We start from the raw sequence: 16,053 nt of genomic DNA, 5'->3' as shown, positions 1-16,053 counted from the left end.
TCAGATAACAGGCAAACTGCACTTCCAGGCCAGTGCGCCTGCTTGATAAATAACATGCATAAGTGAATTTTGGGTTGTCCAGTGCTATTGGTTTATATTTACAAAACAATGTTATTTAACAACATTGGAAAAGTTAGCAGGGTTACCCTAAGTAACTAGCAGCCAGTGCATAATGCATGTTCAACGCTAATACAAATGCATAATCTGTAAAGGCTGTACTGTTCAGTACTAAAACACTACATTTATTTTTTTGGGCTGTTTTAAATTATTATTGGAATCATTATGAGAAATGAGATGGTGGTTTACTTTTCAGATACATTCATAGATTAGCAATCACTGACCCAGAGAGAGAGAGAAAGGGAAACAAAGGAAATTGAGGTAGAAAAATATGTTTTCCCCACAGTGAGGACTCCATATCGCTTTAAAAGAAAGCAGTTCATTGCTACATGTGTTGGGAAAGATTCACAGTCTACAGAAGTTAAGAGAAGAGTAGGCCACCCACCTTTATTGTTTCTTAATTTCTTTTGGCCGCAACAGTACTGTGAGAAGCTAGCAAAGCTCATCACATTACTGGACAGTTTGTGAAGTTATATCTCAGTTTAGTTTTTAAAAAAAAAACTTAAAAAATTAAACACATTACAGATGGTGGTGTGATGTCCTCAGGGGCATATTGGAAAATGTTTCAAAGGGTGTGGAATTCCTGCAACAATTTTTCTATGTATTTCATTTTATAATTTGGCAGCAGTTTTGACAGTCAGATTGATTAGCATCCATGAGCGAATGTTTTGAATTTCAACAAACTAACAATCTTCTTATACACTAACAGTATAAAACACTGCAGTCACCATTATATAGTTTATAGTATTAGAATACATTGTGGGGTTTGGGCTATGTAAGTAGTAAGTGTAACGTGTGATGTTCACACACACTTTGATGTATGTGTATGTGCTACTGTAATTGCACAACAGCTGTACACACTTAGTAATGTCCTGGGCTTATAATAGCAGTATTGATAATTGAAATGATTAATACTTTGATAATTGATGCCCTCCCAGACAGACAATGCAGGGCCATTGACATTTAGGATTTTTAAACACATTTCTAAAAGGATTCAGAGTATCATAATTCACAGCCACAAATCTTAAGGCTAAAGGAAATACATGACTATAAGAAAACAACTTGTCTTTTCTTTACTGAAAAACAAACAGAGTTCCGGGACATGCAGACTAAATATAAAACAATATGTAAAGTATTTGTTCATGCTGAAAATATATTAAAGACAACTGGATATACTGTGAGAATACAATATTTACACAGAATTTGTTTGTGTGTTAAGGGTTTATGATATGTACATAAATCTTGGAATTACATTTTTGAAAATATGAGGTTTATAGAGAGAATGAGTAAATCAAGCAGACAAGTAGAGGAAGAAGGGAGAGAAAGCGGAGTCATATGTACACACATACATTCTTGTACTTCTGCTTGTGAGGATTGTCATTTACATAATGCATTCCCTAGCCCCTTATCCTAACCTAAACCATCACAGCTCAATGCCCTACCCCAGACTTTACCCTAAATCTAACATTGCTGTGATAGAATTCAAAACAATAGAAATACATGTACACACACACAATATCTGAGTTTTATTGGTTCAAATGTCTGATATTGAAAGCTTAACTGTCTTTGAGCTGTCATTTAGCTTTTAATCAATTTTAACTGATAAAAATATTTAAAAAGTCACTAGAAATATTGTACTTGCAGCTGTAACATGTTTTCTACAGTAGTGTGTTGTGATCACTGCACCATCAATTATAATTATCTTGGGACAATATGCATCAATGCACTGCTACATGTTTTTTACTTTATACAAAAACTTTGCACCTATTTAGTAAAAATGCAGACACATCAATACATTTACCATTAAATTGTATCAAAAACAGAGTATCTCCTCTTTACATATTTCAAACATGCATAGTTTTAAATATAACAGAGAAACCATGCTTTAAAGATATACAGTTGTCCAGAGTATTTGCCGACTAAGTCCAAGCTCTGGACATTTTGTTTTTCTATGTTGCTTGACGGCATTCAACAATATACAGCGAGTCAAAGTGACTTCCTGCAGTCTCTGGTCAGAGAAGCAATGCTTTCTGATGTACAAGATCTTGGTGTTTGCATCCCCTGTGGAGTGCTACAAGGCACAAATCTGGGTCCTTTCTCCTTTTATTTTATCAAAGCTGCCAACTCAAATTCCTTGTTCTTATGTGCAAATGATTCTGTTATGTCTGCTTTGTCTGGATGTAAGATTAAGATTGATCTAGCCATCAAGATCGAGGAGAAGGATCAGCAGTTTGTGTTGCATTCTTGACATATACCTAGTAGATAAAGTTAGGGCATGGACATAACTGTTTTTATTGATCCCCCACCTGAAGTAGTGTTACGTTGCATGCTACGTTATTGCAAATTCAGTGGTTGATTATGGCTGTCAAATTTATGGATCCTTTATGGATAAATTTGCTATGTCTGCTTCCTGAGACATTATTGATTGATGACATTTTGTAATATTCTTTAATGTCAGACATTAAATGCCCATCTCTCTCTGTGACCAGGGATAATGAGAAGTCGGTGACTTCGTCATTTTATTCCTAACAAATTCTCATATGTTGTATATTATACTACTCTATCAGAAGAATGTCAATAATCCAGACCAAAAACATTCATAAGTACCCAACAGACACAACAGCATACTTACAAATATGGGAAATAAAAATGTTCTTAGTAACTAAAAAACAAATATAGCTATATTTGTCTTTACCTAATATTGTTCCATTTTACCTCTAATGCACATAGCATAAAATACAAATGGTTTCAATTTATCACTACTGCAATACAACTGATCTGAATAATCTTAATACAGATAAACTTTTTAGATCATATGATTTTTCTGACCTGGCAGTGCAAGGGTTGATACTTGCAGAAATTGCTCAGAATTTACCAAAGCACAGCTTATATCATTATCCACCCACCCAGACACTGAATTCCAAAACACAATGTTTGTTGTCTTGATTTGACAGCAGAATATGGTCACAAGGTCTTGTTTGAAATAGCACATTTTTATTTGTTTAACACCAATGTAAGTTCCAAGTGCCCTCCTGCTTGTCCTTGATAAAACTGCTTGCCTGCTCCCTGCTCCCCCAGACAGTCTTAACAGTCCAACCACCTATTTCCATATCAAAATTTCAGCAAAGCAGAAAATTGTGTGTACATGTTTTAGGAAGACACACTTTTGGCTCATTCTATCATTTTTTTCCTGCATGCTTGTGGTATGTGTGGAACCAGGGCAAAAGAAAATGTCATACATAAGAGTTCAGTCATCCATATTTCATTGGTAATAAATATACATGAAGAACAACAATGACAAACACTAGAAAGGACACGCCCACATTTACTGGGGCACTTTTGTAAGTGCGTATATAACTGTTTGTCTGGCTTTGAGGGTATTTGTGTTTTGTGTAGCAAAATGTGAAGGAAGAGACAAAGGGGCAAAAGGTGGGGGTGGGGCAAGAAATGTGAAGAAAGGAGATAAAGGTAAAGTTATTATGAAGTTATTATGGAAAAGTGTGCAGACCTTCAGGCAGGATGTTTTTGACCTTGGAGAAATGAAGTAAAGGCATATTGTAAGGTAGTTTAATAAGCTGCATACAGTATATTTGACATTAGATCTTGCATCTGGAGGTGAAGGAGGGTTAATTATGAAGCTTATGTTATTAATGCTTATACGTATAATAATGATATAACCTAACAAATAAGTTAGTCAGAGTACTTGGTGCAGTGACAAAGTAAATATGATGATATAATAAAATATTAGTAACAAGGTAACAGATGATTCTTTGCACAGGTTTGAAGTATTTGTGTGTTTACATTAGAAATTGTATGTTTAATTATATGTTAATGTTGTAGCCAAGCAAACACTAGTGTTACAGGAACATGGCACTGTATGATAAGCTGAGACTGGGCCATCCTTATGAATATGCAATGCAATTTTTCTAGCTTTCAATTATTTAAAGGACCTGAAACATTAAAATGACAAAGGATGGTTGTAGACAATCCTTGGTAAGCCTTGTTAGACAATCTGATGTAATGATGGAATAACTTCATCCTTTAATTTTTAACCAAAAACTGAATTTGTACTCATTTTCATGCAAGTCAAGTGCATCAATCTCTAGAATCTATTATTGATGAAAGTGAAGAAATATATTAATCCACCAAATTTCATCTCAAGACCATATTTTTCTGTAGTAAGTTAAGGAACTAAAAGTACTGATATATTTTTAAGCCCACGCATGTAGACTGATAAATGACGCAGTATAAGATATATCTGTTAAGTAAATTAAATTATGGACATTTTGTGCTGGTCTTGTTATTTGATATTCTATGTGGACGATTTAGGATGAACTTTGACTGCATTAAAAATATCTTTTTTTAATCCATTTTTTTAGCTTTTATTATGAAATGGTGTCCATGTAGAATGCTCTTTTCCTTTTCATGTGTCTCTGCTCAAAATCCCTTCAGATATGCACTTTATCACAAACCCTGCCAATTTTACATGCCAATGTTTGAACAAGGAACAGAATCACTATTTTGAAAAAAATCACAACCGTATTTTATTACGTGAAACCAAGTAATAACAGCTACAGTAGCACAAGGTCAACTACCAATCTTGTTCTCTCACATATTTCGTCATTTATGTACAAAGAAAAAAAAAATCTATTCCAGTCATCTCATATATAAAAAAGATCTTTTTCCCCATTTATTGTCATATGCCCCTATTTTTGCCATCAGTAAAGATCTTTTATCACCATTGTACTAATTCCTTACATCACCCAGATATATATGATATAGTAACATTCATTCATTCATTCATTATCTATATCTGCTTATTCCTATGTGGGGTCACAGGGATCTGCTGGAGCCTACCCCACCTCTCTTTAGGTGAAAGGCAACAGTCCATAACAGTGATATAGTGACATTTCTGAAAAATCGACATTTAAAACTTAGTTATGGAAAAAAGTGAAAAAGTGATAAATAAGACGCTTTGTTATGTTGATACAAAATCCATAAAAAAAAAAAAATCTAATCTTAACACAAAGTAATTATGCTCATTGATTTGCATAATTGCCCACAACAGCTTGATGCAACATCAAAAGGATGGATATCACAGAATGTGCATATATGGCAGCATCTCTGATATCAGAAAAAGATATATTAGGTGGGATCCTGTCTACCAGTTTTTATGTATGCTTTCAGTTTTTGCATTAAAAAAAAAACATGCAAAAACTGAAAGCATACATAAAAAAACATGCAAAAATTGCATGGCCAAGGTGGAGAAGTTGCTGCACAAATAAAAGCAAAATACACTGGAAGGAAATTTAGCTATATAATCTCTGTAAAGCAATGAGGAGACTAAAGATCTTCAAATCAGTATATGAGAAAAAATTGCATATATTCATTGTGTTTTCTACATTTTTTAAAAAACATTTTGAGGTCTGCCTCACACCCTCTTCTTCTGCAATGGTTTAATGACATTTGACTGTAAAATTAGCACTATCAACACAAAAGCTCCTACAGTAAATTAGGATAGAAACCCACTAAGTGTCTTCTTAATGTATAAGTTTTCATATGGCCCTAATTATACTGTACATCAAGAGCTAAAACAATACCATCTACCTCCCTAAATTTTCAGATAATATTTTCATGCAGAACACTTTTGATATAGCCTGTGAACAATTAAGAATTAAATGACATATTGAACTTTACATCTTATTCTATTCTTGGACATGCCTAATATTACAATCTAGGCAGCAGAACTCTGCATCTAATAAACTGTGACAGTAATGTGAAAACATATTACCAGATTTACTCTTGAGAATTGTGACCAAGTGTTCCCTATGCTCATGATGGTCTTTAATTAAGACTTCAACAGCAAAATAAGTTTTTAAACCCATCACTGATGAAGCCTGTGAGAGACCTCAGCACACCCAATCATTATTTTCCATCTCATCACTTCTCTCTAGCCACGACACTGTGTTCTAGCTTTTTTCTTAATGGTGCTGTCATCCCCAAATATGGAAGTTACAGAACATGCACATAAAGAAGATCTACTGTATGTCTGATTGCACAAAAGCCATCATTAACAGACAGATGAAGCTGTATGTTCCAAATTCGTGAGAGATTGCCTTTTTAGGACAATGAGTCTAAAAAAAAAATTGATTTAATAACACTAAACTTTGGATTTTAAAACCCCATAATTATCTTACATAATACATTACAAATTTTAAGACTCATGGTCAAAGCATACCTTTGATATCAGTTTTTTCAAAAGCCTCCAACATACGATCTGTTCTTGATCATACATCTCTGGGCACCGGTGTCTGGTCAGCATATGTTTTTTGATGTGTTGCTCAACACCATGAAAAACTGCACTTGGCAGGAGGAGACAGAGGATTTCAATGTTCCCACATCACCAGATACCCTGACAGCACATGTCGCCAGCATGGAAGGGAGCATTATACCTGGAGTAATATATTTTAGATGATCTGCAGATGATTTGGGAATATTTTTGGCCTCCAAATCTTGCTGCCTGCCAGCGCTCTCAACAAGATCATGTGAAAAAAAAAGAATGAAAACTGACTAGACGCTGACACAGTAAATCATGAAGTGATTTAGGTCCTATTCATGTGGAAATCTGGTAAAAATCACTACATCTTATAGCTTTCCCAGCAGACAGCAGAATTGTTTCATTTGATTAGGCCTTTAAAACTCTACTACATTTATGGCAAGATTTTATCAGGGTTTTCTGTCAATTTAGTTTGAATATCAGACAATCAGAAGCTCAGAAGAATCAATTGCACATATTAATTTGTTGTTTTTAAGTTTGTCATACTTAATAATTGATTATGATTATTAGGTGATATATTTTAGAGGCATTCATTGGTATGATAATTTGTTTATAAGTATATTGTATGTTTCTCTTTTTGTGTGAAAGCACAAAGGGAGTACTAGGGAGTGACTAAAAATGTGCTTACACATGATTGTGCACCACCTAAATCAAGGCCCGAGCTTTATAAAAAATGCAATTACTACTTACTGGTTGATGTACAATTAGATATTTAAAGTACTAATCGTTTTTTTATATGGCGTTTTTCAAATGGTTACACTGATCACAAACGGATAAAGAACAAACTAAAAATCTACAGCAGAATCAATAAAACAAGAGCGAGTGCTCCGGTAAATCTAAGTGTTGTGTTTGTACAAATTGGGGACACAAGAGAAACCTATGACTGAAGCAAAAAGCACCAAATTACCACACTGTAAGTGAAACAAGAAAAAGCAATGAATGACTTTCACCAAATCAATAACGGATAAAACAGCTTAGCTTTGATGACATTGCTTTTATGGGAAAAAAACACAGCCTCAACCAATCTTAAACAACTTGTGCATCTACTTGTAATGATGCCACTTGGAATCCATCTATGTAGGTGGAGAATTTATTTACTTTTAGTCCATCATAACATTTCGCCTTCAACTGTATTTGCATTAAGCAGTAACAGTACTCGGTTACTGCAGCATTCAGAAGCAGCATTCAGTCACTATGCTCCTCACTTGTAGAACAAACGTCCTGAACACCTGAGGTCTGCTCAAACTGTCAGCTCATTCAAATCAGGACTGAAAACACTGTTGTTTACTGCTGCCTTCAAATAATTGTTCATCCTTGTTTTCTTAATGTGCTTTTACATCTTATTTTAATTTACTTTATTTGATTTAAATTTATTTTATGTTAAATGTCTTTGTTTTTAGATGCTCTTTTCCATGCTTTTAATGTAATTACATGCCTTGTAAAGCACTTTGAATTGCATAGTGTATGAACGGTGCTATACAAATAAATTTGCCTTGCCTTACCCCTCTCTCAGTGGACAGACTGTGACTGACAGGCTATGACACTGACACAAAGCCACAAGTATATCAACGAACTTTAGCTTTCCAATCACAATGACATGAACATGAACTTGTAATGTCCAACAAAAGAATAACATAAAAAACAAGTAAGCATAAAAACCTACAGATGTCTCCGATCTTGGTGAAGGACAAATGAAAAGAATCTGTACAGCAGCATCACTTCCTGTGATCAGAAACCAACCATGTTTGCCCACCTGCTTCATCTTTATGCTCAATGAATCAAAACTAACCTTGACTCAACACACAATCCTTACAAAAGGTGCAGCAGTTTAACATTAAATTTCCTAACATGCAGAAGTTACTCTTTGTATGATCAGAATTTGATCCATTTGTTCTGATAACATTAAGAAAATTAAGATGTCATTCATGAATACATATGAATATGCAGGGAAGGCATGTCAGATCAGAGGAAGGAAGTCAAATTTAAGCCAGTGTTACTGTATGTCAGTGAAATGTCTGGTGGTCATCCCTGAGCATATTCTTACTAACCAGTTGTGTTTAGCATGGAACCCTTGACTGCATTTACAAAAAAATGAAGAAGGAAAACTTTAATTGATTGAGTCCCTGTTTTTTTAATGTTAATATCATTTGATTTGAGTTTAGGGAACATCTAATTTCACGAGAAAAAAAGGAAAGTAATTTTGCTTGTTCTGAAGCTGACTGAGAAATTCCCTATGTTAACGTCACCGGCAAAGTTAGTACTGAGCACACAGTGCCAGACTTTCTTTCTTTGGAATGTAGCTGCTGGCTCATAAAGAGAAATACAGTAACTATTCTTTATACAACCTTTTCTGCTACTTCAAGAATGATGCTACATCCATCCATCCATTTTCTATACGTGCTTATTCCTTAACCAGGGTCCCAGGGATCTGCTGGAGCCTATCCCAGCTCTCTTTGGGTGGAAGGCAGGGGTCCACCCTGGACAGGTCCCCAGTCCATCACAGGGCCACATATAGACACACAGAGACACACACACTCACATTAAGGAGTAAACCCACGCAAGCACAGGGAGAACATGCAAACTCCACAGAGAAGGGCTGGGTTGCAAACCCATGACTTCTTGCTGTGAGGCAACAGTGCTAACCACTCATCCACCATGCTGCCCACTATGCAGTTTCACAGTACTATTGTTTAAAAGAGGGCCTACTGTAAATGTCTTATCTCATAATGTAATGTCCGATTCACTGTAAAAATGTATTCATCATTTCAGTAAAACACTGAGCTAATTATCCTGTAACATGATAAACGTGGTGACCCTCTTTCATGAAATGAGTGACTCCTGAGGCCACTCACAATGATCCCTGTCAGAAACAAATTGGCAAAATAATACTGATACATCTTTTCCTTCTAGCCATGAAAAACTGAATCAAATTGGATTTAAAAAGCTAAAGAATGTTTTATCTAGGGTAGTGTTATATCATTATGAACCAAAATCTGGTGTCTGTAAAAGCATAAAATTGGAATATGGGCTTGGGGTATTAAGTTGACCAAAATGACAGGCCCAGACTGACCACACTTTTGCACCTCCTAAGCCTCTTTTTCTGAGCTTTGAAAAAAAGCCCTTGACTGACAAAATGTAAAAGGCATAATTTAAAGTAACAACTACATCAAGACTCCTACAAAGCTGGAAACACCCTCACTCTCGTAGCCACATGTTGTGCTCAGTACTAATCAAGCTAATTCAAAAGCACAGTATTCAAATAGACACAGCTGGGGGTTACAAGCCAAAATAAAACATCCACCATCTTGAAAGCCTTAAGTTTTCAACTAAAAGATAAACACAGGCTTTAATGGAGGAATGTTGAGATTGTAAAGCTGCACTAATCGATATTATGATATCAGTTATGGATCAAATAACCACATACACTGTAAAAGGCAACATCTGTTGTGATAAATTCACAGACAATATCACCCAACTCTGTAGTTACCCTTAGTGCTACTGTGAACTTAACCTTTATCTGCCATTGTTTTGGTTCTCCAGCCTGTAAATTTACCGTTTGGGTTCAGTCTCTTTGCTCTCATTAAAATCATTTTCAGAATAAACTGGCAGCTGGTTCCAGACGTGCTACCTGCCGAGCATCACACGGCTAAGAATCACAATTAAGCATTTACCAGCTAAACAGCCTGGTATTTCACTCTGACATAGAGCAAACCAAAACAGAGCTAAAATGGGTGGACACTGGATTTATTCATTAGGTAGCTAAAGGCACATCTTAAAATGAATGCTAATGTTGCTCTAGGGCTACTGATGTGTAAAGTAAGGAATTTCTTGCTGACACATTCTCCATAACACCTTTATAAAGTGATAATTTCTCATTGTTGTGTTTACAGCTCATTATGCTGGTGTTAAAAAAAAAAATCAATTAATGCAGCTTTAAGAATAATTTATTTGCCTTAGTCAAACAGTCGCAGTTTAGTTTGTGGGTAGTGTACCTTTGGGGGTTTTGGGGATGTGTATTATAAAGTTTAGAGATGATAGACAAGGACTGGATACCTGACAACACATGACTATGACTTTTACTTATTTGTCATCATAAGTTACTTTGAGCTTATCCAGAGACATGCAGGCTTTGATGGGTTTGCAGGTCTAACTATCAATACAGGTCATAAAACTCACAACCTTTATCTCAACAAACAAATAATGCTATCAAAAAGAGCATTCTGCTAAGCCATAAAACACCTGAGAAAAGTATAAGACTATTTGGGTCTGTTGTGCAGTGAGAAAGGTCTTAAAAGAAACATGTGTCACTGAATGACCCACATGATTTAAAACAAACATTCACTGTGTCACGTTGAAAAAAGTTATATGCTAAAATATTCTAACATTAACTCAAAGACATTACTAAAGAATAATAATAAAGATTTGAAGTTTCATTAAAGCTGTTAATTCAGACTATCTAGTTGGTCCCTGCAACAAAGGTATTTGGAGAGAATGTTTTGACCGATACATTGATAACAATATTAAATGCATAATTCATATTCAAGATGTATAGGTGGCAATTTCTTGGTTGGCTCTATTATGCTTCTCATGTTTCTAAATCCACCCTGAAACCACCTTTCAAGTAGGATCAAGATTATCCTGATTTTCAGCATCAAATCCATCTGCCTTTGAGTCATGAAAAACACAGTTACAAGTTTTAAGATTGATAAAAGTAGGATTTGATTTCCAAATCTAAATCCTAGCCGGAGCAATGAGAATTTATTATTTTTCGGGTTTAAACCGCCAATTTTCCAATTTATTCCAAGTGGATTACATAAATCCTGTCAGTAAAGTTTTGAAAAAGTGGGCTGGAACTGGATCAAACTTATCTGGAATCTGAATCAGAAACACTTTGAACCATTAAAAATACACTAATGTACATGTGTACTACCAGCTGTAAACATAGTCAAAAGCACACGTGTACAGCTCAAACCAAGGTAGTGTTCCCATAAGCAAGCTGCAGGGACGTATTAGTGCTGCACCCACTAGGTGAGGGGATAACTGAGCATTAAGGACCAGTTACTTATTAAACTGGAGATTATTAATAACATTTTCAATCTTTAATCATGCAAAACACTCAGTACTTGGCTTTTGTGACATGAAATGGTCAAATTTACAGATGTAAAGCATCATCATAAAACTTCAATAAAATATAGAGAAAAGACATCACTTAAAAAAAATAAATAAAACCTGTATTAGTCAAACCCTACTTAATATCACTATGGCTCACTAACTCATTAAATGAGACCACCAACTGTGTTTTGATTAAATGATTAAACAGTACACATTCATAAGAGGCTTTGGGGTTATTAACTTGTGTCTGAGTCGGCACTATCACACGTCAATATACAGAAGATCAGCAGGGGTCAAATGACTCATTATCATATGTCACTCAGCCCTTTTGATTTTGGTAATTGCTAGGAAAAGGAAAATACTCATTTGCATCCTCTCGAGACTCGTGTAAGGATGATGTGACCTGTAATTGTATGTACAAAGACAAAGTGTGAGGGCTGTTAAAGTTTTCTTGCAGTGGACAAGAAAGGGAGTCACATTTGTTGCCCACTGAGAGTCAAATATAACCACGTTTTTGTGATAGTGCTTTCAAAGCAAGATTATCTGACGTAACGCAGTACAGGCACAGTCACCGGTTTAAATTACTGTAAAGAAAGAGCTTTGCAAATGATAGCTGACAGCCACTCCAGAGGCTTGGTGGCTGCATGTGCTTAGGCAGAACCCAATCACCAAAAACTTTATTTTTGGTCATGTAGTTTATCAACTTTAATAGACTGAGCTACTACCAAAAATACTGTGCAGATAAGGGGATTATTTGCTGTAGCTCTTATCAGAGGACATGTCAATACCTCCTTTAGGACAAATACAGCTATAATGCAGGGCAATATGTGTATATTCCTCCCACAGGTTATATGCCTTTTCTCTTTTTTGAGCATCTTTATAAATATTTATCATAAGCTCTACGTTGCAGTCTTGTGTATGTAGCCTACTCTTAATCCTCCACATGTTCATAAAAAAACGAGAGAATCTGAGGGTTCTTACTGGGTTTTATTTTAGTATTTGTGATTCAAATGCCTTTAACTGAGCTACACAGAACAACATAGTTAATACCATGACATAGCCTGAAAGATACAAACTGATATTCTTATGACGGCGTAGAGCTCAAAGAGAGAAATTTAAGGTAAAGATTCATTGATACACTCTTCTCTGAGACAATGTCATAGTAAATGAACAACACTACTCTAGTGGTTCAACAGAGGTAAAAACTCTTATGTATCTTTCATGAAAAGAAAGCGAGTTCTGCATGATTGCTCTCTGAACCTTTCCCCACTTGCAGGCATGTGTAGATTTTGGGCTAATTTTGGGCTCTAGCTCTAAAAATGTCTTGCACTCTATTAAAAACCACTAAGCCCAAGATGACACAGTGTATTTAGAATGCTCATCGTTTCAAACCGTTTCTGTACAAGAAACATTTCTCAAATCTCTCCCTTTAAAAATGGTCTTACAAGAAAAGTATATTAGCAGAAACACAGGTTGGAGAGACACCATTTGAATCTTTGCCATCAACGCAGGTACAAGAACTTAATTGTCTTGTGAATGTCACCAATTCTACTTAGACGCCATCACAATAATCTCAAGAGGGCCATGTTGTTAAAGGCTACACAGTAACATGTTCAGAACACCGCATTTAATGTGAGGAATTAAACAGCTTTAATTTCAGATAAACAGAACAACACAGTCTCATTTCTGACAAGCTGCTTCGAGACAATGAGTTCAGAACTATAGTTCCTGATTTGCCAACAATAGAAATGGTTCAGTGAACAACTCAGTGAGAAGCATCTAATCACAATTTCAACACTACACCATGGAGCCAGAATGGGACTCAGAATACAGTATGTTTAGCCTTGTTTCAGTAGTTGGCTAATAGAAGACCCTGTCTGAACTGAATGGGAAATGCAATCTGGAGTGATACAACCAAAAAGAAGGGGAATAGAAAGTAGGTCTAATATAAAATACTGTTGAGGTTTAAATGTATTATGACATCACACCCAGAATTCATTGCAGCTTTACAGGAGATATTTATTTTAATGAAGATAGAAGCTCTCAACATTCACTGCTCCCCACTCTATTGCGTTTATGCCCTACAGAGTTGATCTCTTTCTGTGTCATCCCACTATTGCAGAAAATAGGCTTCTGCTGAGCACACCGTCAGTCTCTCTCCAGTTCTTTACAACACAGTGAGTTTGGTATGGCATGAATGATCATTTGCACTTAGAGATTATGATATACACAAGTTCACTTAGAAATTCATCGACTAATAGAGAATTATGGGATTTATATTCTGTTATCTGAGACACCTCTGATCCTATGTTAGTCTTTTATTATAGTTTCTGTCCATATAACATCTGTGTATGCGTGTGTGTGTGTGTGTGTGTGTGTGTGTGTGTGTGTGTGTGTGTGTGTGTGTGTGTGTGTGTGTTGGCTTCTATGTCCCCGAGAGGAGGAGAAGACACTTCGTGTGTCAGACTTGGCACGGGAAATGGGAGGAAAACGGAAGAAATGTGTTTCTACAACGTGACTGCATTAAAAGCCTGAAAACTGTAATTTGAGATATGAATTCATTACGCGGCCTCTCATCAGCAACCGGTGATAATGTGATGCAAGAGCGCCGCTTAGCGTCACATGGCGCTCCGTCTGAGCCGCGCACACGGGGTGTTGCTCCACTAATCGCCGTTACCAGCCGGGCTTCTTACCTTCGGTGTCACAAAGCGTGGCTGCTGCAGGTTTGCGGTCGCGGAGGGTTTGCGCCTTCTTCTTCGGAGTCCGTGCGGTGAATGTTGGGTTTTACTGCCGTGGTGTGAGGTCCCGTGCGCACAGCCTCCATGACTCGTCCGTTTATTGGCATTTTGGTTCCTTCTCACAGCGTCAGGGAACCCAGAGGAAAAGTGCTCAAACTTGATCTGAAAAACAGGACGATTTTATTGCTCATTGCGTTGCAGCTCGCACAAGCGTAGACTTGTTGAATTGGACTCTGTTCTATAAAAGGACGCGCGCTTCCAAGCTGACGTCTACATGTGTGAGCTACAAACATTATTACCCAGTGTCATTATATTCTTCATGATTCATTAGCATTTTCAGTTACGAGAATATACGAGCATATTTTTAGTGCCCGTGTGTGCATGTGTGTGTTATAGCCTATATTCAGACAAGTGCGTGTGTGTGTGTGTGTGCGTCTTTTGGAGACGTTGAGAAACGGGCTAATTGAATGGAAAGGCTGCATGGCGGAAGCAGAAGTTGAATTGAGAGGCAGAACGGTGAGAAAGTCAAAGATAGATTAGTACTATCAGTGTGTGTGTCAGCTTGAGAGAGGGGGAGCGTTAGAAACTGCCTGTGGCTCCTTAGCGAATATTCCCCTCACGCTCCTCTCTCCGGTGCGGGCTCGTCTATGTAGGGCATGCAGCAGGTTGTGTATCGAGGACGGACGAACGAAGGAGCGGGCAGAGGAGCAAACCCACCAGCCCACCACCCGCCTCTGCTCCACTTTGAGCGGAGAGCGAGTGTGCGCCAGTTACTGGAGCACTGAACCCCGACAACTGCTGCTCAATTTCCGCGTCAACCCCTCAGGAGGACAGAGTTAAGCTTAAGCCCCCCGCCTCCACCCCCCAAAAAAACCCAAACACTAATTAGCTAAACAAACTCACCCCATTCCCGTGACACATCTCTCCAGGCGACCAGGTGGAGATGACATTGCAGCCTGTTACTCCATTCGGGCGCCCTCGGCACGAGTGGGAATCACATACGACTCTCCTCCGTCAAATTAATCCATCAATTTCTCTACCCATCCAGTCCCGCCGAAAACACATCACACCACACGGATAAATCCACCTGTCTGCCTCAGAAGACCTCCCCCTCCACCGCCGCCACCACCACCACCACCTCTCCCCCCGGTGGATAGGTAGTATTCCTCTCGGTAAAAGATGTCAAACACCGTCCATTGAACGGCGGAGACGGACTGGGGGGGACGAAGGGGTGAGGGGGGAAAAGCCGTTGACGTCGCGTTGGATCAGTTTGATTCCAGAATCCAAAATAACCGTTGGTTTGGAATCTCTAACGGCAGCCCCGCGCGTTCCGCAGTGAGGGCTCGTGGACAGGTCCGCGCGCCTCCTCCTCCTCCTCCTCCTCCTCCTCCTCTCTTGTCCTCCTCCTCGCGCCGCTCGCGGATTCTTGGAGACTGAAGGGGGGATTCCGTCACAAATAACATCAAAACACACACACACATAAATATATGCACTCACACACTCTCCCTCTCTTTTCTCTCTCACCCTCTCCTTCTCCGTCTCCCTCACGCGCTCTCTGAATGAGCACCGCACTCCAAAACCGCCGCCACCTCCTCCAAAACAATTCGGAACAAGTTTAAACGGGTCGAGTTATTTTTGTAGCTTTCTCCGCCGCACGACAGAGGTGATGCTCCAGCAGCTGACCGAGAGTCCGAGCGGAGACAAGAAAGGAAATATTCTCCGGCGGTGTCTTTACCCCGCAGCCCGCCC

General features: G+C 37.8%; 1 protein-coding gene across 1 annotated transcript in view; it reads right to left on the bottom strand.

Annotated features, from left to right (window-relative positions):
- The window catches only part of grin2ab (glutamate receptor, ionotropic, N-methyl D-aspartate 2A, b), an 84,259-nt gene extending 69,034 nt beyond the window's left edge, over positions 1-15,225 (bottom strand). Inside the window, exons 1-2 of the mRNA XM_026302665.1 lie at positions 15,208-15,225; positions 14,260-14,466 (exon numbers count right to left, since the gene is read on the bottom strand). Coding sequence (XP_026158450.1) covers positions 14,260-14,466; positions 15,208-15,225 — 225 coding nt within the window. The remainder of the gene's footprint in view (positions 1-14,259; positions 14,467-15,207) is intronic.
- Between the last annotated feature and the right edge of the window lie 828 nt (positions 15,226-16,053).

Source organism: Mastacembelus armatus, chromosome 1 (genome assembly GCF_900324485.2).
Source record: "Mastacembelus armatus chromosome 1, fMasArm1.2, whole genome shotgun sequence".
NCBI classification, from domain to species: Eukaryota; Metazoa; Chordata; class Actinopteri; order Synbranchiformes; family Mastacembelidae; genus Mastacembelus; species Mastacembelus armatus.
The sequence above is the reverse complement of the archived record's forward strand: the minus strand, read 5'-3'. Positions and strand labels throughout refer to the sequence as shown.